The 25,801-nt window shown below is 41.3% G+C and overlaps 1 protein-coding gene across 3 annotated transcripts in view; it reads right to left on the reverse strand.

Annotated features, from left to right (window-relative positions):
• Positions 1–16,944, reverse strand: part of JPH1 (junctophilin 1) — an 83,739-nt gene extending 66,795 nt beyond the window's left edge. For all 3 annotated transcript variants that reach the window (XM_063327066.1, XM_063327069.1, XM_063327068.1), the window contains exons 1-2: positions 16,395–16,944; positions 9,014–9,770 (exon numbers count right to left, since the gene is read on the reverse strand). In XM_063327066.1, coding sequence (XP_063183136.1) covers positions 9,014–9,770; positions 16,395–16,773 — 1,136 coding nt within the window. In that variant the 5' untranslated portion in view covers positions 16,774–16,944. The remainder of the gene's footprint in view (positions 1–9,013; positions 9,771–16,394) is intronic.
• Positions 16,945–25,801: the final 8,857 nt, after the last annotated feature.

Raw genomic sequence — 25,801 nt, forward strand, 5'->3', positions numbered from 1 at the left:
TAAGGGAAAAGCATGACTCCAGACAGCAGACAAAAAGATTCCGAAACGTTTAAGGTGTTTGACCACTGCATCTGCACAAAGCGTTTTGACAACTGGCATCTGTTGACTCACACTCTAAACTTTTTGTTCCCTTATTATTCCTGAAATACATTTTATATCTTACTGCTTGGCAATATGTTTTTTGTCTTCAAGATATTCCCAAGATGCTTATACAATTGACATCATAAATTCCTGTAAGTGACAAAGCTTAAAAAGTGAACTTGGGCTGAATACACACGCAGAGACAGTTCCTATGAAGTCGGTTCAGCTTAGTTATAAGATTTCTTGGTGTTATTTCTTTTTCCTATGGAAGTCAAGTTTCTAACCATTAACAGGTATGAAGCCTTAGTTCCAAATAAGAGCAAATCAGGGCTATGGTGCATGTCCCCATCTGCCAAAAGACCACCTCAACAGTGAAAACCTTTGAGTCTTGCTTGTTTCCACATTTGGATTTTAAGTCCTTATGTGTAGTTCTAAGACTGACATAATCCAACACATCTATTTATGATGGGGTCTAAAAACTCAGAGAACGAAAGATCTTTGAAATAACTCACCCCAACACCAGAAAGCAACATAAAAGCGGCAGCAGAAAAATGACCTTTCCCTCACATTATGCATGGCAGTAAAGTGAGGCAAGCACAAAGTGGAGATGCTGCATTATAGCAGTAAGGTAACTAAACAAGCCTTAACAGCAGCCTACCAGATTCTGAGTGGTTAGAGAAATATATGCCTTCTTAAACTCCTAAAACAAAAAAGCTGAGAACTCGCATTTAACTGATTTCATGTTAGCCAGATGTTAATAAGGAAATTTCTGGTTTTCGAGTATAAACCAGCAATACCATCTTTTCCCATCAATGCTTTTAATGTAGTAGGACCAAAGTGTAGCATTCCTCACCAGAAATTCTTTGGAAATTATGTGACGGAAATTAGGATTAAAACAAGAGAAGAAACGCTTAAGTGACTAAAAAATTAGTTCAGAAATGGAATATAATGGGATAGATTAACTGATTGTTTTTCTCAACCGAGAAGGTTCACCACTGGATATCCACAGGGCTCAGGGCTGAGAACCCATGACGTTCATAAATGTTGGGGGTAAGGTGTGGGGAAAAAAAGTGGCAGAACTTGTGAATGTCAGTGTTACAGAAGAGAAGTCTACTGGAAAACTGAAAAGAAGGGCTGCACAAAACTCACTGGTCACTCTTAAATGGCAAATAAGGTTCAATTTAAGCGTAAGAGTGATACGCAAGGCAGAACAACCCTAACTTCATACATAAAGTAAGTGGCTTTGAGGTGACCTCAGGAATAATCTCTTCACAGACTACATCTATATAGCAGCATTAGGAAAACATCTAAAGAGGACAATAAGAATAATCAATTGGGCTTGAGGGGAGACAAACTCATAAGGAGAAACTTACTCCTGTACACTAGCCACGAAGAGACTGCACATCTGCCTCCCCGGACAATGACAGCAGAGAGCCGTAGAAGAACGAGGAAGCAGAAAACATAACAAAGTACGAATACAGCAGTAACAAAAGAGGAAAATCATAACGAGGTAGGCAAAAGAAAGCAAGTCAGTGTATAAAAATATGTACCAATGACTATTAGACATATGAAGCAGAAAAATGTATTAATTGCCAGAGAAAAAGAACAGAAGTCATAATATGTATCACTGATCAGTTAGTATTCAAACAAACAGTATTACTCATTGAACCACAGAAAATTAATCATTTATTATTTGGGAAATATAGAATTAGATCAACGTAGGGGGCATTATCTAAACTATTTAAATTACTATTTTTCTGCTACAGTTGTTCACTGAAAAACATCCTACTCTGTAGAATACTGATCAACGCTACAGTTAGATGACAGCATGTTTTCTTATTTCTTTGAAGAAAGAAGCTGGGAAGGTTTGGCTTAGTCTATTGGCTTAGTCTTTGAGCAAAACATCAAGTAAATCACTCAAGCTCTGACTAGTACTACTAGTCATATGTATGTAGTTGTACTAAATACAGTAGAAATATAAAATATCTTTTTGATTTTGAAAATAGTTTTATAGCTATCAATAATGTAAGTCTAATGGCTTTACACTGTAGTTCACATATGACTAACCAGTACAAACAATCCAGATTTTGTTTTTAAATGGTGATTTATTTCCACCACAGAAACTCTGCTGAAAGTCAGTAGAGACAGACGATGTTTGCGGCTTATCTTTTGAAAAACTGTTGTAATACAGATCAAAACTGAGATGCCGTGTAAAACCTAAGGCATAACTAATCTGCATAACAGCTCATCTTCTTTGATAAAAAAAAAATAATTAGTCTTTTGCTTGTGTATCTCAGTATCATTAAAAAAAACCAAAACCAAACATTCATATACATCTGCTGGGCTGCCACTGTAAACATTCTTTCGGCTCCTAAATTAAGCATTCTGGAAACTGGGCAAGAAATCCTTACTCATGTTAACAAAGAAATATTTCAAGAAGATTTGTATATTAAAAAAAGGCTTTCTTACACGGTTATTTTAAAAGCAGTGGTGAAGTATTGGTTCATTTACGTTTTGAAAGGAGAGAATATTTTCAATCTTACATTAGCAATCTCCTGATTTTAAACAGGTTAGAAAACCAACTCTGGGGTAACAATTCTATGTCTAATACAAACACGAAGATTGGCTATACTCCAGAACTGCCTTTTAAAAAAAACATATAACCCTATTCAGACATACAGCTGTAGGTAGGTGTATTTGATATAGGTAATTTGATCAAAAAGTTAAATACTTGTGGCTTTCTTAAATTTCCAGCTGAGGGATAGTACAGGAGCAATTTTGCATATTTTCAGCCATGTAATCTTGCTGCATTAAATACTAAGAAAAGAAATCAAATCTGTCTAGTGATGTTTATACAATTTGTGTATTTCAAACAGATGTATTATTCATTCCCCAGCAAATAACAGAGGAACAGTCCAAGACTATATTCTTCTACCGACGAGTTGTTTGTGAAATCTGAGTGAAAATGTGCCCCACTGAAGTTAGTGGTACAACTCCCACAGGATTCAAGGAACATATGGTTTCCTCTAAAGAATGCAGAATTAACATTAAAATTACTATTCACAGCAGCTGAAGACTTATTTTTAAGTTTTAGCACAGCACTTTATTTGTTGTCTTCAAATAGGCTACCCAGTAAAATGCTTAAAACTGATTTTGTTTTGAACCTAAGGCAGCCCTTTGTACTAAAGCGAGCAGTCTTATATAAATACCTTTGGTATTTGTTGGATCCTATTCCTAAACACAATGTTCATATTTCAGCTATAATAAGTAAAGCATCTCAAAGATGTGTGAGGCACTAGTCTTGCGAGTGTCCAGTTTAGTTTCTTGAGTAAAGTGAGATTGGTAGAGTCAGCTAAATCCAGCATGGAAAGCTGTGTGTGCTGCACATAATTCAGCGCCATTTGGAATGATTGGCAGCTGCCATCTAGTGTGGACACAAACTATACTCCCACATGCATATAATTCCAGCTCTGCCTAGAAATCACAGTTTGTTCAGGTCAAGCCAAGAGCACTGGTCACACAAGGCAATGAAGGCAACAAAGGAGTTGGCTACTAAAACCTTCAGCGCTGATGGTTCCACACACTTCACATAAATCCACCACAGGCAGCACAGCATACTGAAACTTACTCTGAATTAAAGTTATGAAAAATATAAGCACTGGTTTCTTATAGAACTGCTGTACTGTGAACACTAGTGCTCTGGGGTGGACAACTGAGCCACGCCATTCAGAAGGTGTTGCCCAGTGACTTGATGTCAACACAAAGTGCCCAGGCCGCAGGGTAAATCAGAGCCCTCTACACCATCCTCAGCGTTGAACACTACACAAGCCAGCGACTGGCTCCAGGAGGCCACTGTGACAGCAAGGGAGAGCAGGGATCCAGGAAATCCCAGGCTGTAGCAGCAGGCACACTCACAAAGAAAATCCAAATTGTTCTACTGGGTCTCCGCTACCCAGTCCATCCTCCTGCGGCCCCTCCACCAGCTGGAGGCTCTTTCGCAGCCACACAGAACAAAGTGGGCTGCTCACAACACAGGATCCTAACCAGAGTTTTAGCAGTTGCTATTAAAAAAAAATAAAGGCTGAAACGAAGCCATAGCATCTGTGGACTCGGACACAAACACGTTAAAAATAAAATTGAGCTGTCTAAAAAAGCTATGCTGAAAAAGAAATCGCTGCAGAAAAGACACCAGTTAAACCCCCTTAAAAGGTCTTCCTGACTAGAGCCTCACTAGTCACTGCTAGCTGAACAGGCAGCTAATTAACAAGGAGGAACAGCTCTATGTTATTACTTGCAAGTTATTAGTTTTACTGTTATCTTGATCTGGGGTCCTTTTGCCAGTTTCTTTCTGTTTGTTGGGCACTGCCCTTCCCCTGGGCGGCAAGGTCTCTAGACGGGGTAATTTGTTTATGCAGTGCCTCACACAAAGGCACTATTATCCTTCACCAAACCTCAGGTACTCATGTAATGAAAACCCATTACAGTATCGCTTTTAAGGTGGTCAAAAGTTCTCACAGCATATTATGACAGTGCATCTTACCTAAAACTCAGTCACAACTTCGGAATAATTAAAAGTATTTAGATTCTGTGGAAAAGAGACTAAAAAAGGAGATGCAATTCTTTAACCTGCCTGTTTCATGACCTGAAAGATCAACGGAGTGTAAGGAAAATATCAACAAGGAAACATTTTTTCTTTTGATTTCTTTCTCCCTTTACCTCCACACACTATCTTCTGATTGATATTTCTTACTCTTACTGTACTTTTATCTTGTCCCTCTGTGTCCCTGAAAAGTTTTTTCCTGGGAGAGTCAACACATAAAGAAGAATTTCTAGTTGAGCATTAGCTAGAAAAAATCTGAAGAGAGAAAAAACCCAAACAACCAAAGAGCACCTGGCTCTGAGAGTTCAATTCTGAACCCATAATATTGACTTTTCTAGAAAGAATCTGGTAGATAAAGAGTTGTATGTGAACAAACATCATTTGTGTTTACTTACAGGACTGATACATTTTAAAACAGCCAGTGATACTGAGTATTAGAAGGTAGGTTTATGTTCAAACTCTGAACGTTAATTCCAAAAATGTGTATACTATCTTAAGCATTAATGAAGGCAAAGCTAATATAATACACTAAATAGCTCCTCTAATGACAACTTAAGTTATTTTCTTACTAGGAAAGAAGTGATCTACTATAATTCCAGTTCATATCGAACTGCAGAGGGATATCTCCTTCGAATCAGACACCTGACAGCAGTGGAAAGTTCAAAATCCCCACAGCGAGAATTATTTGACATCCTCAAAACAAGTTTCTGTTTGACTCTTGGCTGAGTGGACATCTGGGGCTTTTTAACATCTTCCAAAGGGCTCTTCCAAATGTACACCTTCCAGCGTTTGAAGCACTTCATATGTGCTTGAAATAACATAGAAAAGAATTTATTAAAAATTTCTGGAAGGCAGCTTTTCCTTTTAGACACCAAGGCCCAAAAAAGGCACATGGAATAAACCTGACTGCTTTTAGCACAAATGGGTTAAAGGTGAATTTGAACTAATTACTGCCTATAATAATGACTTTAAAAAAAAAAAAAAAGCCTTTTGATATTTTAAAAGGAGAAAATATTGAACATACTTCTGAAATTCCTCAAATTCTGGGATTTTTTTAGATTTACACCTTAATATTTTGTCTTAAATATAGCTAGTATAACTATAATACACAATCAAGACTGTTAAGCTGTGCTATCATTTTAAAAGCATTTTTATTCATTGCTAATTTATAATCTGTTTTGGATACAAATCCGTGTAGCAGAGGCTGGTAACTATTTCCCTGATACAGCAGCTTTCTATGCATCACACGGTTTTGTGATCTGTTATCTTTTGAGAAATGCTGCTAGTATATCTAACACACCTCAGTACAAATGCTTCAAAAACCCAAAGGCTGAGTCAGGAGAGACAATGTAAATTCAAGTTCAGAGAAGCACCATTTACCCCAACTTTTAGATTTTTCTTTGTACACCAGACTGCCATTTTAGATAAAGGAAGACTACACAGATTATTAAGGAGGCCTTTTAGACACAAAAAGACATCAGGAATATCAAGCAAAACAGTGGTTGGTCTTGTTGACGACTGCGTGGACATCTGTCACAGGTCAAACTACCAGCCAAATCTGTCATGACCAGCAGGGAGCTATGAAGAAGGAGCATGGTCTGGTCTCATTCGGCTGAGCAAACGTTTTGGGAATAAACAATACAGGAAGAAGAGCATACAACTCAAAACTGCATTGAAAACGAAGGTATGAGGCTCGGAGTCAGGGTTTCTAGCTCTTTGAAATGGAAACCTGGACATTCAGTGGTTTTGGGGGTGAGAAAAGGTCTGTCTAGAGAGTTCTTCCACTAGTGAAATGGAAATCTACAGTAAGCGGGCATTGCTGGTGACATCTGCCAGGTCTGAAACACAGAAGGTTTTCCAGGGCAGTGTGCTGTGAGGTTGTGCCACGTGAGCAGAACTACCTTTGTATTACACATTACAAAAATGAAGAAAGGCAACCCTCCTGGACTTTTTTGCGCAGTAGTAATCATTAGGAAACAGACAAGACCACCATCCTCACATTCATCTAAGACACTGCAGGAATGCTACTGTCTGAAGGATTAATATATTATTAATGTATCAGTTGGGTAAAAAAGTAGTCACAAAACAATATTGGTCCTCCAGTTTCACTGGAACAAAGGCAAGTTCTTTCACCCTGAAACCATACCAATGTGGTCAGCCTAGAATTTAGCAACTTTAGCAGAAGTTTCTTCCTCAATACTCTTCTATGCTCAGATAATCTGGTTCTTAAGACAGTCAGGGCTACTGACTCTGCCAGTATGACAGTCCCTTCGTTCACATAATGCCATGGCCTTGCTCCTACTGGTTGACACTAACGGCCGTTCTGAAAACTTGAGAGATGGGAAGGGTTGTATCATCCTTACTAGGCGAGTCCAACAAGCACTCATAAGTGAAGTTAATGTAATCTTTATGCCTGATGTTGCCTGACAAGACGTGAGGTCTCTTTGCCTTAGACTCAGTGGCAATACAGTTAGCACAAAGGCTACTAAAGAGAGGAAACCTGAATCTGCAATCTTGCTATCCACACTGGTAGCCATGAGGCTGTTCCAGAGAGATTCTCAGCTGAAACACCGAAGGAACAGCCCACGGTCACAGCTGCACTACAACTGATGCCTTCTGTTGTTGCACTTTCAAAAACACCTTTTCAAGAAATAAACATTGTTTTTATGGATTCTTCCAAAAGAAGCAATTTGAACTCTGTCCTTCACCTAAAACTGAAGGGAGGAACAGCAAACAAAACAATTCAGGGACATATCCCTTCTTAAAGAGGAAACGCATACATTGTGCCTTGCAACCTAATGGTCTCAGACTACAGCTTTTTAATAGCTTTACATGGACTCAAAGTGGTGACTCCCCCTATCCCCACATCCCATCACCTCATTTTTTTCAGAACTAGGGCTTATTGTGTACTGACAGAACAAGAACAGGATCCAGTAATTTCTTAAAGTTAGCTATTACTGATCTGCTTTGCTAATATGGTATGCTGTCGTATAATGCCTTACGCTTATTTATAGAAGTAATTGAGTATATGCTACCCTCTAGTTAGTTACTAAGGTGACCAGTGGTCAGAAAGGTTTTTTAACATTACACTAAATTCTTCATGTTTGTGTCTCAACTACTTTTCGCTATAAGCCATCAATATATTCAAGCTTTCCCACTTATGCAGTTTTTTGTTTTTCCTATATTCTTTATGACTGTCACAAAAAGCCTAGTAACTGAGCGCACAATACTGACCACACTAAATCAGGAATCAGCTGTTCAGCTCTAAGTGTAATGTGACATCTTCTTTCTAAAATAGCATAAAGATTTTCTTTCATGCACATTTCTGGGCTCTTTTTTTGGTCCACAGCATATTTCAAGAAAAGCCTGCCTGAGGAAACAAACTAAAACCAACAACAGAGAAACTGCCACAGAAACTTATTGGAAGGCATTAAAAATTAAATAGCTTTTTAAAGAGCTCTCAGACTTAATAGTAAAACCTATTAAAACTGTCTATAATGATTTAATTTGCAATGATTCCATTTCAGATAAATTTTCTTGGTTGTTGGTTAGGAGTTCAAGGAGAAAGTTACATTTTTTACCCTCTACTAATACCCGTACACTTCTCTCATCTCAAACACTTGACAGGGGGGTGGGGAGAGGACAACCACCACTATTTGAAGTGGTGGTCGTTAAGATCCAGACAAATTCAGACTGCAGAAGCATGCTCCAAAACGAAAGAGGCCTCATACAGTACTTTTTCGGCAGATACTGTCCTGGCAACCGAATCAACAGCCTCTAAGCACAAGAGCCTCAGCCGTTATTCCTACACTGTTCATGCCACAGTCTCTCAGATAAACAGATGCATCTTAAAATGCTCAATGTCAAATGGGCAACTTCAGTGAGTCTCAGATGCTACCCCAAAAATCATCAACACAAGCATGCCCCAGTTATGCTTATTACGGGAAGATATTCAATCTGCATCTCACATCCCCCAAATCATTCTCTATGTTTCCTCAACAATTTTATTTTCCAAACAGGTTTAAAGGCATAATGCAGCAGCTCTTGCGTGAAAGCAGAAAAGTATGAGAGATTTATTTTCACAGTATATTATGGAAGATATAGGAACATCTTTACACAAATTAGTTGAAGTTCTAAGTTTCATATGTATAATGCCACTAAAGTCAATGGAGTTATGCACGTGAAACTGAAAGGTGAGCAAGTACTCACTGAAGACAACATTTACACCCTTCACTTTTTAGTCTTTTGTCAACAATAAGAGCTCACATATTGTATCACATCTTTTGTTTCTGAAAATTCTGTGACGAACAAATATATTTTGCGATAACATACCTTGAAGTCGCAATTTCCACTTTGGTTCTCGCCATGGCAGCTGCTCGCTGTGCACCCTCTATTGCTCTATCCACCTTTTCTCTAGTTTTTGTGTTTCGTATTGGTATAAGTTGCTTTCTTATTCCACGGACCAAAACGTTATTTTTGTATTTTCCCTCTTCTTTGGTGCCATCTGGAAACATGGTACATCCATATCCATGCCTCCTGTTATTTAGCCATTCTCCTTCATATTTCATACCATTTGAACGCTCACTAATACCAAAACCACTGCGCTTATCATTCTTCCATTCACCCATATAGGTTTCTGTAGTGGTGGCATCAACATGGTCTTCCATGGGGGAATAATCACAGTCACCGTCTCCAAAACTAATTGTAGAGTTGGCATCACTAGAACTAATTCTGCTCATAGCAGCATCACTCCTGACAGAGCTCCGTTTGCTAGATATCGATGACCTAGATTCAGATTTTCTAAGTTTTATACTACCAAGAAGGGATCCTCTTCTGAATAAGCCTCCTTTTTTCTTAATGCCCATCGCTTCTGGATCACTGTGAAAATTGAGCACAAAACCTCCTCTTGTTCCAGCCGGACTGTCTGAAGTGACATCATGCAGAACAGTGCCGTTGCTCTGCTCACTTCGAAGTGAAGCTAGAGATGTTCGGAGGGGTGAACGGATCACAGTTGCCATGCCATACGGTACACTCTGACGTACACCATATCCATGTCGCATCCCTCCTGTCCATTGCCCCTGGTATGTACCTTTTAAAGTAATAAGGATAAATTAAATTTAGGAAGCTGTAGAAGACCTAGCACTCTATATCCAGTATGCTACAGGCAATACTATGCTGTCAGCTCTGCTTTTAGCGTAAGGAGAAATGCAGAAAAATCACAGCACATGACACAGTAGATAAGCTACTTTTGTTATTTGTTTTTCTCATAAATTATTTTTCCTCTTAACAAAGCCTTCACTTCCCCAGCTGAAGTAATTTATTTTGGCAACTAAGACACAGTAGCTATAATCATAAACATTTTTTTTTTAATGGATCTGTCCATGGAAAAAAAATCTCAGAAGTTTCTAAAGCAGGACTCCCTCAACATTTTTTTTTAAGGTGGTCAGATGGGGAGGTGGTTGGCAGAAGCAGAGCCAGACTACATGGCGTCAGCTTGGGAGGGAGATAGGGATGGAGGGAAGGGAGGGAACAGGATGCTCATGGCTCTTGCCTCCAGCTGCTCAGAGAAAGAAGTAAATGTCCTGTTATCCCAGGTTTAAGGTGACTACAGACCTCTCCTTGTCAGGACATATTTGACAACCCACTAAATTGTCATGTCTTCAGATGGGGCTTTGGATACAGTGTTAGAAACCTCTACTGTAAAATTAAATATTTTAAAAGTTTTTCCATGTATTTGAATAGAAGAACAAAACCTCATTATATCTTACTCTTTATGAACTCTTGATATCAACATTTTTTGGTATCCCCAGTATTGTAAACACGGCACTACATCCTGCATTACACTGTGACAGCAAGATCAGAAACATGAGTTGTTTAGCACATTTTTTGCCTTTCATTTGTTCTGCAGTATTTAAGACAGAGAAGGCAGTAAAAACCAGAATATTGCACACCATTCCATCATAAATACATTTCATTGTCGCAATCATAACTGTTTTTGTAATTTTAAAAAAACCAGCAATATAAGAAAGAGCAACATGGCATTTGATATGAGAAGTCATGGATATCCATGTAACAGAGTACATGGAAAGCATGGAAAGTGGCATCTGAGACAAAACCCAGCATTATCAGATTACTGCTGCAAACAATTTTTTTCTTGTATTCTCAAACAGCATTTTCACTTTGGTGAGATATATACTCCAGTGTCTCATCTCTGAAAGCCATTTGTACCAGATGTTCCAAAGGAAGGTGCCAGGAACCCCACAACTGGCAAATACAACATAATTTGCTTTCTAAGATCATTTCACTCTAATTCCCATTTAGCTGCTTTAAGCTCCTCAAATTGAAGTCTCTCGCCCACCTAGTACTGCTTTTTTTTTTTTTTAAAAAAAAGCTATTTTGAGTCTGAATATTCTTACAGAAGGATGAATAAGCAATCTTTAAAATATCTGATTTTGATCTGCTTTAACTGGAGCACCTATTAAAAGACATTCTTCAGAGAACTAAATATCAAATGTCAAATTCAGTGATTGACTAAATTTTTGTGAGAATATTTGTGAAAGACATGCAGTTGCAGATGTAGCTCAAAGCTTCACTTGGTCTGAGATTCGATCTCCTTTGTACAAGCATACTATTTTGGTCGTGCACATGTCAATTATCTATCAATTACTGCTTTACTGTATTACCTCTCTGCTAGGTTATATTTCAACGTTAACATGCAATTAAATTTGCCAAGTGCGCTTTATTATATAATTCTAGATAGGTTCCATGACATAACTATTTTGTGTTGGTAGAAAATTCTACCAAGTGGAAGGTTTTTGTTTTAACAGATGGCTGCTGACACAAACAAACAACTTTCTTAGTTTCTTTCTCATTCTCTGTATCCTGGATACCTACCGCTGCACTGGTTGTAAGGGCGCTGAATCTAGAAACATGATTATTTTAAAAAAACTCAGCATATGGAGAAGAACAAATAGAAACAGGAGCACAAAACACTGGTATGACATATTCTGTAAATACTGCAAAAATACTGCCACGTTGTAATTTTTTTATTAAACAGACATTTCCCAGAAATATATTAATATTTTATGAGCATAAATGACTACATTTTGTCCGTAATTATATCTGGGATCCCCCTAGTATCATAATGATACGCTGGAGCTAAGAATCTGGCTACATATACTTAACTGCTACATACAACAATCTGTCTAACATTTTGAACTAGTTAATTTCATTTAAAAATAATAAATCTAATTCTAATTTTGTTTATACCACAGTATTACATTAGAGCAGCAACTCATAATTATGGCTCTCCATGTTGCTAATAGAGTGTCAGGCTCAAAGCAGAATCAACTAATTTCAGTATGGAATTTTATAAAAGTACAAAAGGTCAGCATTTTTCCTTACTAATATTTTCTTTTAATTAATAAACATGTAAAGCTCAATAATGCTTAATTCATTTAGGACTTTACTTTTCACTACTTTGTAGAAAGAAGTGGAAGTGGTCGCTGTAGCCCATAAGGGCATTAAAACAAGGAAAACTGATGTGCTGCTATTTACTTGCCCGATTTTTCTTTCCACTGGGGAAACAAAATCAATGCCAGCTTCTTCTAAAAAGAAAACAGTCAACGAGAAAACGGAAGACTCATATTGAATTGGTCCTTAGAAAGTAACAAAGATATTGTCAGAATTTCGTGCAGTCCTGTAGGTAACAACTATCTCTTCTATCGTTACAAATCCATCAAGGGAAAGGCTTCTGATACTAGTTCTAGAAAGCTGTCTCATTTTCCTTGATTTTTCAACTTACATTTTAAAGGAAAAATATTTTAATGGCATATGGAGGGCAGTGTCCAGAACGCAGGTACAAGAGACTTGTACAGTAATTCGACTGATGATATCAGACACTAACTGTATCACCTTCTTCCAACAAAAGAAATTGTAAATTTGGATTGCAATATAATTAAATACCACAGCATATGACAGAAGACATGATAAAACAGCTTTTTCCATATATGAAGATACAAATAAATGCAATATTTATGTATCTCTCTCTATAGATATAAATATGAATGATATATCAACATGCCTTTACCCATTTCACCTTATACTATAATTGACTGTTCAAAGCAGTACCAGTAAGGGTCAACTGTTAAAATTTTAATTAACAATGTAATTTCCAAGCTAATTTAAAACTGTATTTAACCATAAAACAATAACATCGTTCAGCATTAATTTTCGAAAAGCTAGGCTTGGTATCCTTTGTAACTGAAGAAACATTCAACCATGACTTCTACTGAACATTCATCTGGTGTTTAATTGGCTCCCTTGAAAAGGTGTTTGCATTTTGAGCCTGAGAACTATTAGAAAGTACATTTTTTTTGTTTGTGTTGGCAAGTTGCTGTAAGGTATAATTTCCTAACGTGTCTCCTTAGAGTTACCTTGTGACACCCCTCCGAGAAAACCCTCGGTATGTCTTACAGCTGTAAATGTCATTGCCTACTTGTGGCTAAAATTTAAAACTACGCTGTGTGGAAAAGCTGAGAGGCCAAGGACCTAATTAACTATGTGACGTGCTCTTACCCTTTACTTACATCTTCTGTGGTTTAACAAATTCATTGTTACATCAAGATTTTTGCACGCTTTTCAGACTCAAATGTTAGATAAGCATACATCTAGAAAGAAGACTACTTAGAAATCAAGGAACATACGTACTAATGATCTTTGCTTAGGATGCATTTGCTACCAACTGATCTCTGTGGAACGACAACACACTACCTTACAGGGAGATGCCTGTTATTCCTATTGTTGGCAGGACTGTAAAACTGCTAAATTACACATACTGAAGTTTCAAATTAGGCCTCAGTCACTCCATAAGAAATGCTCTGGCAGGCTCGCAGATTCACCCAGATTCAACAAAATCTAGGGAGTTTAAGGGAGACACAAAAGTCCAGATGGCTGTAGGAAACAACCTGACAGGCCACTTGAAGGCCCAGCATAAGCACATGAGATGAATGGAGGATCATGGTTTGTAATTCCCAGTGTTTTCCCCAGAGATTTGACTGAGTGACAATTTTAAGCATTTAAACACAGCATGACATATATTACTCATGTCGTGCAAAGTGTTGTGTGCAGAAACACTGAGGAACACTGTCAATGCTTATGTTCCTTTTCCCTCCCTCAACTACACCTCCTAATACCACCAAGGCATTTTAAAACAACATACTGAGCTAAGAAAAAAAAAATAGCAGCAAAGAGGCCTGGATTTTATTGAGTTTGAAAACTAATTGGCAGTTGGCATAGTCTAAACAGTTATTTCCCTACGCTGGTATTCTCAGGTGATAATAAAGGAAGAGCTTTCCTGCAAATATTTCACAGTATGTTAAAAGACATATATGTAAATCTGGTTTCCTTTTAAAAACATTTCAGACATTCTTCTGGTGTACAAATACGGCTATTGTTCTCAGAGCACGAAAACAAAAAAAAAGAACACATTTGCAAACATCTATGATGCGTTGCTTTGCTTCATTCATGAGTACTTTCATTAAAATCAATGGGACTTCACACTCTGCTCCTATGAACTGCAACACGTAAAAGACTGGGGCCATGGTAACAGATTTCAGCCAACAGGACTGAAAATCTCACAGTGTAAACCGCACGCTTCGTCTGCTGTTTCGGACAAAGAATTTCCTGTGAGGTCTATGTCTACATATTTAGAGAATTTACCTCCAATTATCAACATTATAGAGATTTTAAAAATTCCACAAGAAGCCTAAAGAAAAAGATAAAAGGAATTTTAGCTTGAGAAAAATCACTTCTAGAAGATTTACTGAAATGGCCATTTACTTTTCTGGAAATTAAAATTCTAATTTAGTAAGTTTGTAATTTACTAGCCAAAACAAATATAATAACAATTGGAAAGTCTATTCTGTGGTGAAAGTGAAACTAAAATTCTGATTTTTTTTTTTTGGGGGGGGGGGGTGGTGGTGGTGGTGGTTTTGGTTTGTTGTTTTTTTTCTAAATCCCCAAACACATATCTTGGCTGACTTTGAGCATCAGAACTTTCCACACCAGGAAACAATTTTCAGAGAACTACAAATATATATAAATAAGGGGATTAAAAGAGTTCAGGGTACAAAAACCACAGCACATTTCGTTTTCCGAAGGAAATGTATCTTACCCAACTCACTACATTTTGTATTTCGAGGGTCTTTTTTTTTCCCCTTTCCAGCTGTAGTCTCTTCTTCTGCTTACTACAAAAATACCTATTCTCTGACATGGTTCTTAAAGTTTGACCACAAATCTCTGACCAAAATTCCCTGAAGAATCAAGCAAGAGATCTGATACATGGGTTTCTCCTTTAGTTGCATCGTGTGAACATTACCTCTGATTTTGGTAAATTCTGTATCTTGTGTGTTACCTAAGCGCGTTGCTCAAAGCTGAGGCAAGCAGCATTTCTGTAAAAAAGAAACAACCCAACAATTGGCTAGTCCTAAAACTGCGCCCGATTTTTCCTGTTACGGTGGAAGAAGCCAAGTTGAAGAGTTGCACAGAAGTTGCAGGTGGCGCTTCCACTGATGCGGGTGACATTACAGCAGCAAAAGATGAATTCAAAAATACCGGGTGTGGGGTTTTTTTCTTTTGTGCAGCACATGAAATGACAGCGGTGCAATAACCATAACCAACCACTCAAAGAAGCTCCAGCCCTCTGTGACCTTAGTGAACCTCGACTTCTTGACGGCTCCCGCCTCAAAGGCAAGGGCAGAGCGCCCAGTCCTCTCCGTGCACATACCGGGAGGGAGTTCAGCCTTAGAAACCCTTCTTTTTTTTTTTTTCGTGACGAAGCGTGCGAGAGGCAGGCCTCTTGTCACTTCGCAACACAGCCTGTGCTTTAGAGCAGTGTGCTTAAAAATATGCCGCGTTTTAATGATCTATTGAGTTATGACACGAGGGTGGACCCGAGTTCCATTGATTTCACGCGAGCTGCCCGCCCGCTTCGTTACCTCCACCCTCCTGTTTACAAGCCGAGCGTGTGGAGCGAATAAAGCCACCCCTGCGAGCGAAGTAACAGGACACAAGGGCTGGCTTATTAAGTTCTCGCTGTTTTACCAGCAAAGCGGTGCGAGGGGAGCGGGGCGGATGGGGGGCGGCGAGCTGGCCCGCCCGCTCCCCCTCCGAGGCGAGCGCTGCCGGCCCCGCTTTATCGTTACCGCGAGCGGGGCGCGGGGGGAGCCCAGCGGCCGCCTCGGCAGAGACAGGAGGGAAGCTGTCCGCAGGCAGCCGTAATGCGGATTTCTACCAGCTGGCCAGGAGAAAGCGACCAGCCCGGCAGCACCGCCCCGCTCCGGAGCCCAACCCGCGTCCCGCTGGGCCGGGGCCGGGTGGCTCCTCAGGGAGCGGGGCGGGAAGGGCGGCCCGGCACCTGTAGCGCTACCCGACCGCCAGAGCAGGGGTGTGCGTGTGTGGGGGCCTCCGGGGCGGCCAGGCCGACTGCTGAGGAAGGCGCCCCCCAGCCAGGAAGGGCTCCCGAAGCCGGGCGGGGGAAGGCGGGGAGCCCCCGGCCCCGCTGAGGGGCGAACGGGCGGTGCCGGGGTGAGGGCACATTTGAGGGGGGGGGGGGGGCGGTGGCTGAGGGAAGGGCCCTGCCCGCGGCGAGCGCGCCCACGCAGGCGCGCCCACCCCACCCGCCGCGCGCGGGGCGCCCCCCGCCGGCGCCCACCTCCGTCCCCGTAGGTCTCGACGCCGTATCCGTCCTGCAGCCCGTTGCTCCAGGTGCCCTCGTAGCGGGCCGGCGTGCTGAGGCTCTGTCGCACCCCGTAGCGCCCCTTGAAGCCGTGGGACCACTCGCCGCGGTACATCCACCTGCCCTTCGTCTCCACGCCCAGCCCGTGGCGCTTGCCCTGCGCCCAGTAGCCCAGGTAGGTGTTGCCGCTGGGCCAGGTGTAGCCGCCCGCCACCTCGAAGCCGTGGGACCAGGAGCCGGCGTACTCGCCCTGCCCCTTGGGCCCGGTGCAGATGCCGTGCCCGTGGGCTTTGCCGTCCTCCCAGCCGCCGCAGTAGGTGCCGCCATCGTCGAAGTCGAACCGGCCGCCCGTCATCCAGGGCAGCGGGGCGAGCGCGGCGCCGCCGCCGCCTACCCGCCCGCCTTCCCTTCTTGCCCTGCCTTCCTTTCCTTTCCCTTGCCTTCCCGCCCGCCGACCGACCGACCGACCGCTCCCCGCGACTGCGAGCGCTCCGCCGGCCGCCCGCCTGCGCCCAGCCCAGCCGCAGCCCGGCGGCGGCAGCAAACGGCGCCCGCCCCCCGCTCCTCCCTGCCCGCCCCTCCGCCCCCCGCCCGGCACCGGCACCGCCCCCGGCCCGGGCCACCGCCCACCCACCTCCCCCTCCCCGCCGCCGGCGGGCAGGTGCGCGCCCCGCGGGCTGGCGGGGGGCTGCGGCCGCGGCCGTGGGCGTGGCGGGGGCGGACGGACGGACGGACGGACGGACGGACGGACGGACCTCTCCCCCCGGAGCAGGCGGGTGTCCCCACCGAGGGGGAGGGCTCCGTGTGCCCGCCCCGGGTTGCCGGAAGGGTGGCTGCTGCACCTGCCAGCGCCGGCAACAAGTAGGGAAAAGGAGAGCGCGCTTCCGAGTGGTACCCGTCACTTTTAATTTCACTTTTTTTTCTTTTTTTTTTTTTTTTTTACTTTCTCTAAGCTCTAAGGCAAGTTTTAGGCTGAAGTAGCTGCGGTAGAGCACAGCCGAGTTGTGCTTTGTCCCTTTTCCCAAACCACGTACAAAGCCCGCCTTCCCCAAGGGGCAAACCAGCCGTTCCACGCGTGGAGAAACACGGGGCGGAGGGAACAGGAGCGGCGTCGAGGCCTTCTAAGGACAGTGCTGCTGGGAACTTCATAAGGAATCTCTTTTTATGCCTTCAGCCCCATGGCCCTTGGGTGGCTGAATGGCTCTAAGTCCTGCCAAGCGCTCCTTTGCCAGATATTTGATAATCAGATAAAAATATAAAGGCAAATGACAGGAGAAACACTGGAAGCGTAGGAATTGCAGAGAGAATAGTGGGGAAGGGATTGAAAGCTGTTGTCACAGGGCATCTTAGCTTTTTTGTTCTTTTGCAGTTATAGACCAGGACCGGAAGAAAATCTGAAAGAAAATCTTCCTCTTCAATGGGCATTTTGTTAAAAGCATGAATCACACTTATTAATCATGGGGAATGATACTATCTGGACACAGATGATTTGGAAAAATGGGGAAATAGCAATGGCTGTGTTAGTAGCAGTGAGTAAAAGCAGAAACTTAATTGCAAATGAAAGATTTGAACACAAGCCATCAGAAGTTGAAACAGTTAAAATTCAGAAATTTATGCCAAATTCATCCCGGTTATAAGCAGTTTTGACTTAAACCTGAATGAAATTAAAATATGGCACATATTAAACGTACCCATTTAACTTGGATAAATTTTCAAGCTTTGTGTTTCACAGGACACTGCTCTGTGTACATTTTTATGCCACGCTCACACAGTTCAGTGCCAAAGTGTCTCTGCTCTTTCCAGGAGGGAGTTGAGCGCTATAACCGATACATGCTCCTGTTGTCTCCTCTCTCATCAGAGGAAGTGCGTGCTATGAAGGCTTGTTTCTGTCCCAGTGAAGGGCTTTGGGATTTCTAGTTCTGCTTGAATATGTGTAGGTAGAAGACTGCGCGCACCTTTGGACACATACATACAGAAAAAGACAAGACTTGTGCCTTGTCCATAAGAGGATGGGAAAGCTTCTGATGTCCCTTTCTGCCCCGGGAATTTAATTCCATAATTTTAAAGTGTAGAAAACCAGACAAGAATGTTGTTTCTGTAGCACAGACATTATGCAGTCTTTCACGTATCTTTGGATAAGGCTATACAGCGTGCTGAAGTTAAGGACTGAGACCTTCACTGCAGTGTGAGATTTTGTGGAAAGCTGTCATTGAGAATGGAGAAGTCTGAAAAGGTTACAGTTGATGGGATCGCTGAAGAAGACACAGTCCAGGATCCTCTTGAGTATTTCTTGAGCTCATAGGATCATAGAATGGTTTGGGTTGGAAGGGACCTTAAAGGTCATCTAGTTCCAAACCCCCTGCCACGGGCAGGGACACCTTCCACTAGATCAGGTTGCTCAAAACCCCATCCAACCTGTCCTTGAACACTTCCAGGGACTTCTTCCCCACTTCCCCAGGGAACACTTCCCCAGTTCTCTGGGCAACGTGTGCCAGCGTCTCACCAACCACACAGGAAATAATTTCTTCCTAATATCTAACCTAAATCTACCCTCTTTCGGTTTAAAACCATTGCCCATTGTCCTATCACTACACTCCCTGATAAAGAGTCCCTCCCCATCTTTCCTGTAGGACCCCTTTAGGTACTGGAAGGCCACTCTAAGGTTCTCCCTGGAGCCTTCTCTTCTCCAGGCTGAACAACCCCAACTCTCTCAGCCTGTCTTCGCAGGAGAGGTGCTCCAGCCCTCTGATCATCTTCATGGCCCTCCTCTGGACTCACTCCAACAGGTCATCAGTTTTATGCCCTACGTATCTTGCATTTCTTAGGCAAGAAAAAGATTGGAAACCATAGTGGTGACGGCACGTGTCCTTTGAGGAATTCACTATTTTCACTCTCTCTGTCTCTCTTTCATGTTTTCTTTCCGCTGGCACAAGATGAAAAGCCCCATCACGTTTTAACAGAATTTAAGAAGAGTGAAATAGGTGTGGGGAACTACCTGTTGGAAGTCAGCGTGCCTACAGCTGCTATTAGTATACAATCAAACTAGGAATTGAGGTCCCCTGTTTATAATTGTGTGTTGTTCTGTGAGCAGATTTTTATGGAGTACCTGAGTTGTCGTGGTTGGACTGGAGCTGCTGAGCATTGGGTTTATCCGTTGTGAGGCCAGTATTGGCTTACACGGTGTTTTCCATGTCCTGTGCACACAACGGAGGTGTAAGGCCAGTATTGCCTTACACGATACTTCTGCGCCCCGTGCACACCAGGGACAGGACCGAAGGAGCAGAGGTGGGGTGGGATGACTCGTTAGCAAGTCCAGACAGTGCTTCCGCGACTCAGCAATGGGAGGGATGGGTCCGATGAGCAAGTGTGGGATTCCCCCAGCCCTTCCGTGGGTCAGAGCCGCTCCTCTGAAGAAGCAGCCGTGCCCAGCTTCCTGCAGGCCTGCCTGATAACCACGGTTGTGCAAGTCCTTGCGTGCCCGGGTTTACATCTAGCTGAGTATTGGTGAATTACTGGATTTGCTGTCATTTCCACCTGAATAGTTGTACTACCAAATAACTGGATTTGCTGTTGTAATGACCTGGGTAATTGCACTACTGATCTATATATGTTACTGTGCTGTTATGTAGAGATAAATTGTTTATCCCTAAAGCTGTTGGTCTGATGTTTGTAATCATATCCCAAAGCTATAATTAATTGGGGCCGCCTTAAGTTCTTACATCTGTACCCTAGAAGATGTACCATTGCATGAATGAAATAAGCATCTGCCTGTTAGTCTGTTGTTTTACCCCCTTGATTTAAATTTTATAGGTTTAATATTTGATCAGATGAACCGAGACTGGATGGGCCAGAGGTGAAAAATGAAAATTTTTGGAAGGAATCATATAAATTTTCTTCTGTTATCACAGGTGTGTCAGTGGGTCTTTTTTTAGTGACCTGCAAATGACATTAAAATGAATGGTAATTTTGCATGTGGTTTGTATTTCCAGGTGTATTCATTTAAATGAAGTAATCAATTTAAATGAAGTTGACGCTTGATGGCAAGATGAATTCATCACTGCCAGCATTCTCTTATTATATTTTCAGCTGGGGATAAATTTTGATAGATGTGAGGACAGAAGTGCTTTGCAGAGAACTCTTAACATCACTCAGGCAGGTCTTGATGATGTAAGAATTCACGAGTGTCTCATTGCTGATGAAGTTGTAGATTTATATTTTTCTTGTGACAGGTTTTGCATTGATGAGTCTCAACTTTAGTTCATGCCACTTTGTGTTTGCTTCTGGCCAGGCTGTAGGTAATGATCCTATGCAGTGTGTAGCACTTATGTGTTAAATACCTTAGATCCATAGATTTTTTTTCCTTAGACACACCCAGTATCAAGTTGAAAATAGTTCTAAAACTCCATCTTGTGCAGGAAGTAAGCAGTTGCAGGTAGATGAACGAGTTTACCTGTTGTGTCCAAAATAAATGTAATTGTTCCACTATTTTATCTGCCTTACAACAGTTCTTTTCTGAAGTCTTTGATATATGTAACATTCAGAAAATACAAGGTCCAGGTGCAGTTTATTTATAATTTTCAAAAAAGCGCTATTTTTGTGGTATATTCGCAAAACAGTTGTGTTGCTGTGTAAGTCATCACAGCACTAACATGTATGCAAAACATGAGTGCCTGACGTGTGCAAAAACTGTCCTGCAGCGTTATATTGTAAAAGGTTCTTGGTGCAGGGATGGTAGATGCAGCAGGTGGAGATATTAAACTCCAGAGATTTAATATTAACTAGATACAAAACTGCTGAGTTTAAACTATTAGTCTATAGATATCTGATGCATGAATAAAAATTAGGCACACTTATTCTTACCCTTAAAAGCCTGATTCAGCAGGGAATTACTTTAAGTACTTTAGTAATCCCATTTACTTCAGTGGGACTGCACATGAGCTTTAAATTAAACATCTGCAAGATATCTGTCCTCAAATAAAGCAAAGCTCCGAAGAATGTTCTCAAGTGCTTTGCAGAACAGAGGCAGGATGCTTAACTGGTGAGCTGCACACGTTGTATTGGATGAGTTCACACACAGCACGGCTGCGTGGGAGGCAGAAATAGAGGAGTAAAGGTAGTACGAAAGCCACAGTGTAGAAATGTCAAAGGCAGCTAGGTCTTCCTGGTTCCATATCAACAATGGCCGCAACATTTATGCCAATTTTGCCTAAATTAACATTTATAAATATAGTCCTGTATAACTTAAACACAAATTATGTTGTCTGACTTCTAGGACAGGAAGCTACCACTTTTTCTTACTATACTGTAAATTCACGTAAGTTACTGTGAATACTGGAACAGTAATTCTACAGAATTTTTTGCAAAAAAATTGCTATAATATTTGAGAAACATTATGGTATGCAACTACTCTCCTAGCTGCATGGGTAAGTGTCAGTTCTACCTTCCACTTGAAGCTGGGACCTGGCCAATAAGATAGTATATTTCATTCCAGAGATATTATGCTTACTCAGTGAATACAGTTGTTATTTTCCTTGCAAAAGTGCTGATAAAGCTTATAAAAACAAAAATACAGATCCTTTTCTAACTTGAAAACAAGATGAGTATGTTCTGTACCCGGACTTCTATTTTCAGCATCGTTATAAGCAATGAATTAGATTTTTAAATAAAAATGCAGTTTATTTTTTTTTTTAAAAAGAAATGCAGCATTTATGTTGATCTTCTTTGTTTCTGAAGTGATTTTAACAGTGACAGAACTCTCCATACAAGTGAGGTACAGTGTACTGGAATGATTTTATATATTTTTTTTTAATATATAAAGATTTTAGGTTACCTTATAATGATGGTACGCAATAGTATCAGGATTAAAAGCACCTCTGAAATTATGGAAAAAATAGGAAATATTGTTTCTGCGTATTGTCAACATGTAGTGGTTTTTTGTTGTTGTTGTTGTTTTTGTTTTCTTTTTTAAAAATGACTGCATCACTATACCTTAATTCACTTTAAAAAAATTAACTTCCAATGTGTTCAATTTTATAATGCTTGATTTGAAGAGAAGCGTAACATTATAATAATTACCCTGAATTACCAAATGATATAGGTGGAAACTATCTACAAAATCAGATTTATCCCTAGCCAGTTTTTCCTAAATGGTGATCTTAATCCTGCGACTCCTGCAGCTCAAGTTTTGCCTCCTCAGGGAAGACAGAAATGGTTTATTGCCTTCCTCTTTGCAGCAAACTCATAAGTGTTTGAAGACGGCTCGTCACGTCTTACTTTAGCCCTTTTCTTCAGCCGAAGCAGGCGGGATCTTTCATTATTTCCTCCTACACCTCCTGACTGTTGCTGTTGCTGTTGTCTGGACTTTCTCCAATTATGCTAGGTATTTGTTAAAGTCTGGTTTTGAAAACAAAATGCATTATTTGGCTAATATTGTGCCATTTGGCTAATATTGTAGCCTAATTCTGTGTGACTCCCCGATGACACTATTCTCTTACACTGGTGCCAGGAATCAGCAGTGTGATGATTCTTTTCCCGCCCCAACAAGAAGATGATGTGTAACAACTCGTCTTCAGTGTGGGATTTGCTGTTATCCTAATCCTTTCCCACAGAATATTGTTTAACTAGTTGCTTCCCACTTTGTATTAATGAAGTTGAGTTTCACTCAGCAGGTATTCACTTACGCACTTTTTTTTCCCCTTAAGATTACTACCCCGGGTTAAATTCATTTTGAATTTTAATCCCAGATTTCAGTTCCTCCCTCGTTTCTAATAGTTTGCACATTTGCACATGCAATAACCAAACTCTTCCAAGATCAAAGTTATTAATGAAGACATTGAATGTTAAAGGCTTTGGTTCAGATTTAGCATTTGATACATCCTTCAGGCTTGGGACTTAATAACCATTTCTTAGTAACTGTAAACAATGTGTACTCTCTTACCACAGTTTTGCCTAGATCACCTTTAATGAACGTCAGCAGCTTTGCTGAAGTCAAAATACATAATATCTCTTAATGAAGGCTGAAACAAAAAGCCATTTAACATTTTGGGGTTTGTCAGGGGTGATTCTGAAAGCTTTCCCTCCCTGCAGAGCGGTGGCACAGCCCTTCCCTTCTCCCTCCTCCTGCTACGGGGCTGCCTTGTTTCCTCTTCTGTTCGTTCCCAACCAGGTCTCACTCTGTGATTTGGCCTTTCTGATTTTGCCCCTACATACTTGCACTCTTCCTTAGTATTCTTCCTTTAGTAATTTGACCTACTTTCTACTTGCATATACTTCCTTCTGGTGTTTCAGGATTGTTGAAGAGCTCTCAATTTAGTCAAGTTTGTCTTGTGATACTCATCTTATTTACCCTTCACATCGGGGTAGTTTGTGGTTATGCCCTTCACATTATTTCTTTAAGAAAACAGATTGCTCTTTTGGAGTTTACAATAAAATAAAGCCTAGTAGAGCGAAAACCTAAGGTCGTGGTTTTTACAAGACAGTCTTGGCTGGCACTGGCTTGAGATATTCTCATGCACCCAGCCCTCTGTGCTGCCAGCACAACTGTTTCTTCAGTGAGCCGTGATTTGGATCAGGGAACCAATCCACTTCAAAAATAATCCAGCAAAAAGATTTATTTTTATTTTGCTCTTAAAGCTGAATTGTTTGCTCTGTTTGTAGACCGTCTATACAAACAATTGTCCTAATGCAATTGAAAGCATCCAGAAAAGCTCGCAGCTCTACAGTTCACCTCTTTTGCTTTTAATTCCATTCTCTTTTTCCTGGGAATTACAATTAATATTTTCCCATAATCTTTCACTCAAGTTGCCCGCAGTCTTGCATTCTCAGTTGGTTTACCCCCATTGGTTAAAAGGAAGAGATATTCCAGATTTGATGTAGTCACTCATCTGCTGGGTAAAAAAAATGTTTTCCCTGTAACATGGTACTGTAATTGCCCTGCAGCACCTTCCCAGTGGGTCCTTCGATTGTTGAAGTCGCCCATCTTCACCCTGTTCTGCGCTTTGAAGAACTAACAGCAGCACCCCAAAGCGCTCGAGTCCTGTGATGTTGTGTCCTACAGGTGCCTGAGGAGGTCCATGGCCTGACTGAAGCTTTTCCTGTTCTTTGAAATTAGCATTTGAATTAGCTCTCATGTCAGATAAGAATTGGGATTGTTTCATGTTTTCTTAGTGATGGGCAAAGCATCTGTCTCTCTCCTGCCTGGATGTGTATTTTGTGGCTTTGCTTTATTTTAAATCGTAGGAATGTCATACCTTCAAGATCTTAATTCTGCTGGTAATTTTCATGTAAATTAGCTAATAATCATACATGTTGCTTTAATACTGTAGGAAAAAAAGTTCATCAGCCTTACTCAGCTGCTATTTTTCTGAGTACCTCTATTGAGAGCCACTTACATCTTCCCGGAGAACTAGGCTTTGTGTCATGCTTTAGATTCATTGAAAACCCTCCTTCATTAGTTAGCAATTTCCCCACCAGTGATTACAGACCTTCGCAGAGGTCTTGGTAAAGAGAATTTCTTCATCAGACAGACCAACCCAGCTCTGCAGTTTCCTTCTCCTGCAGCATGACTCTGCTGGAGGAGACCAGAGCTCTGCGGGTCACTCCAGGCCACCGCCGCAACGGTGAGGACACCTTGAGAAGGCACCCATCCCAACTTTCATAGGGGCTGCAGTTCTCCAGCTGCTTTCTGGACCTTGCGGTTCCTTATAATCTGCCTTGATTTTATCTGGCAGATTTTATCAGACATAGGGACGAGGACGTATGTCTGTCTGCATTCATACCTAATTCTGTCTTAACATGGGGTCTGTTTTTTCTTCATATAAAAATTGAAATGCCTTTTTTTTTTCTTTAAAGGTTAAAACAGCAATTAGATATGATATTTCTAATTTTAAAAGAAATGTTGGTGGCCACGGCTATTAGCATGTACTCTGGTGACGCCATGCTGGAGCAGAACAAAACAGCTGTTGCATTTCACCGATGAAGTGATGTTGGTGCTTCTTATACCCTGGACAGTTATTAACTTTATGTAAAAATCTGTTCTTCTGAGTGAATCCATTTGTGAAATGGGTTGAAAATCATTGTCATTCTAAATACGAGTTACCGGTACAACCTTGGTGGGTTTTGTTTGGGTTTTTGGTTTTTTGGGGCCTTTTTTTTGTTTGTTTGTTTATTTGGGTTTCTTTATATGATGATGGAGAAAACAAGGCAAATGCTACCAGAGGTGCAAAAGATGAGCTTTTTGCTCTTTGTTGATGAATGTAATATGGATATTTTTATGCACGGTGGTCCTCAATAAAGGAATTGAGCTTTAGAGGACACTGCCATGGGGCTAAGCGGACTGCACTGCAAAGGCCTTTAATAGAAAGCCGCTCCCTCAATCTGCTTAA

Source organism: Chroicocephalus ridibundus, chromosome 2, assembly GCF_963924245.1.
Source record: "Chroicocephalus ridibundus chromosome 2, bChrRid1.1, whole genome shotgun sequence".
Classification (NCBI taxonomy): domain Eukaryota; kingdom Metazoa; phylum Chordata; class Aves; order Charadriiformes; family Laridae; genus Chroicocephalus; species Chroicocephalus ridibundus.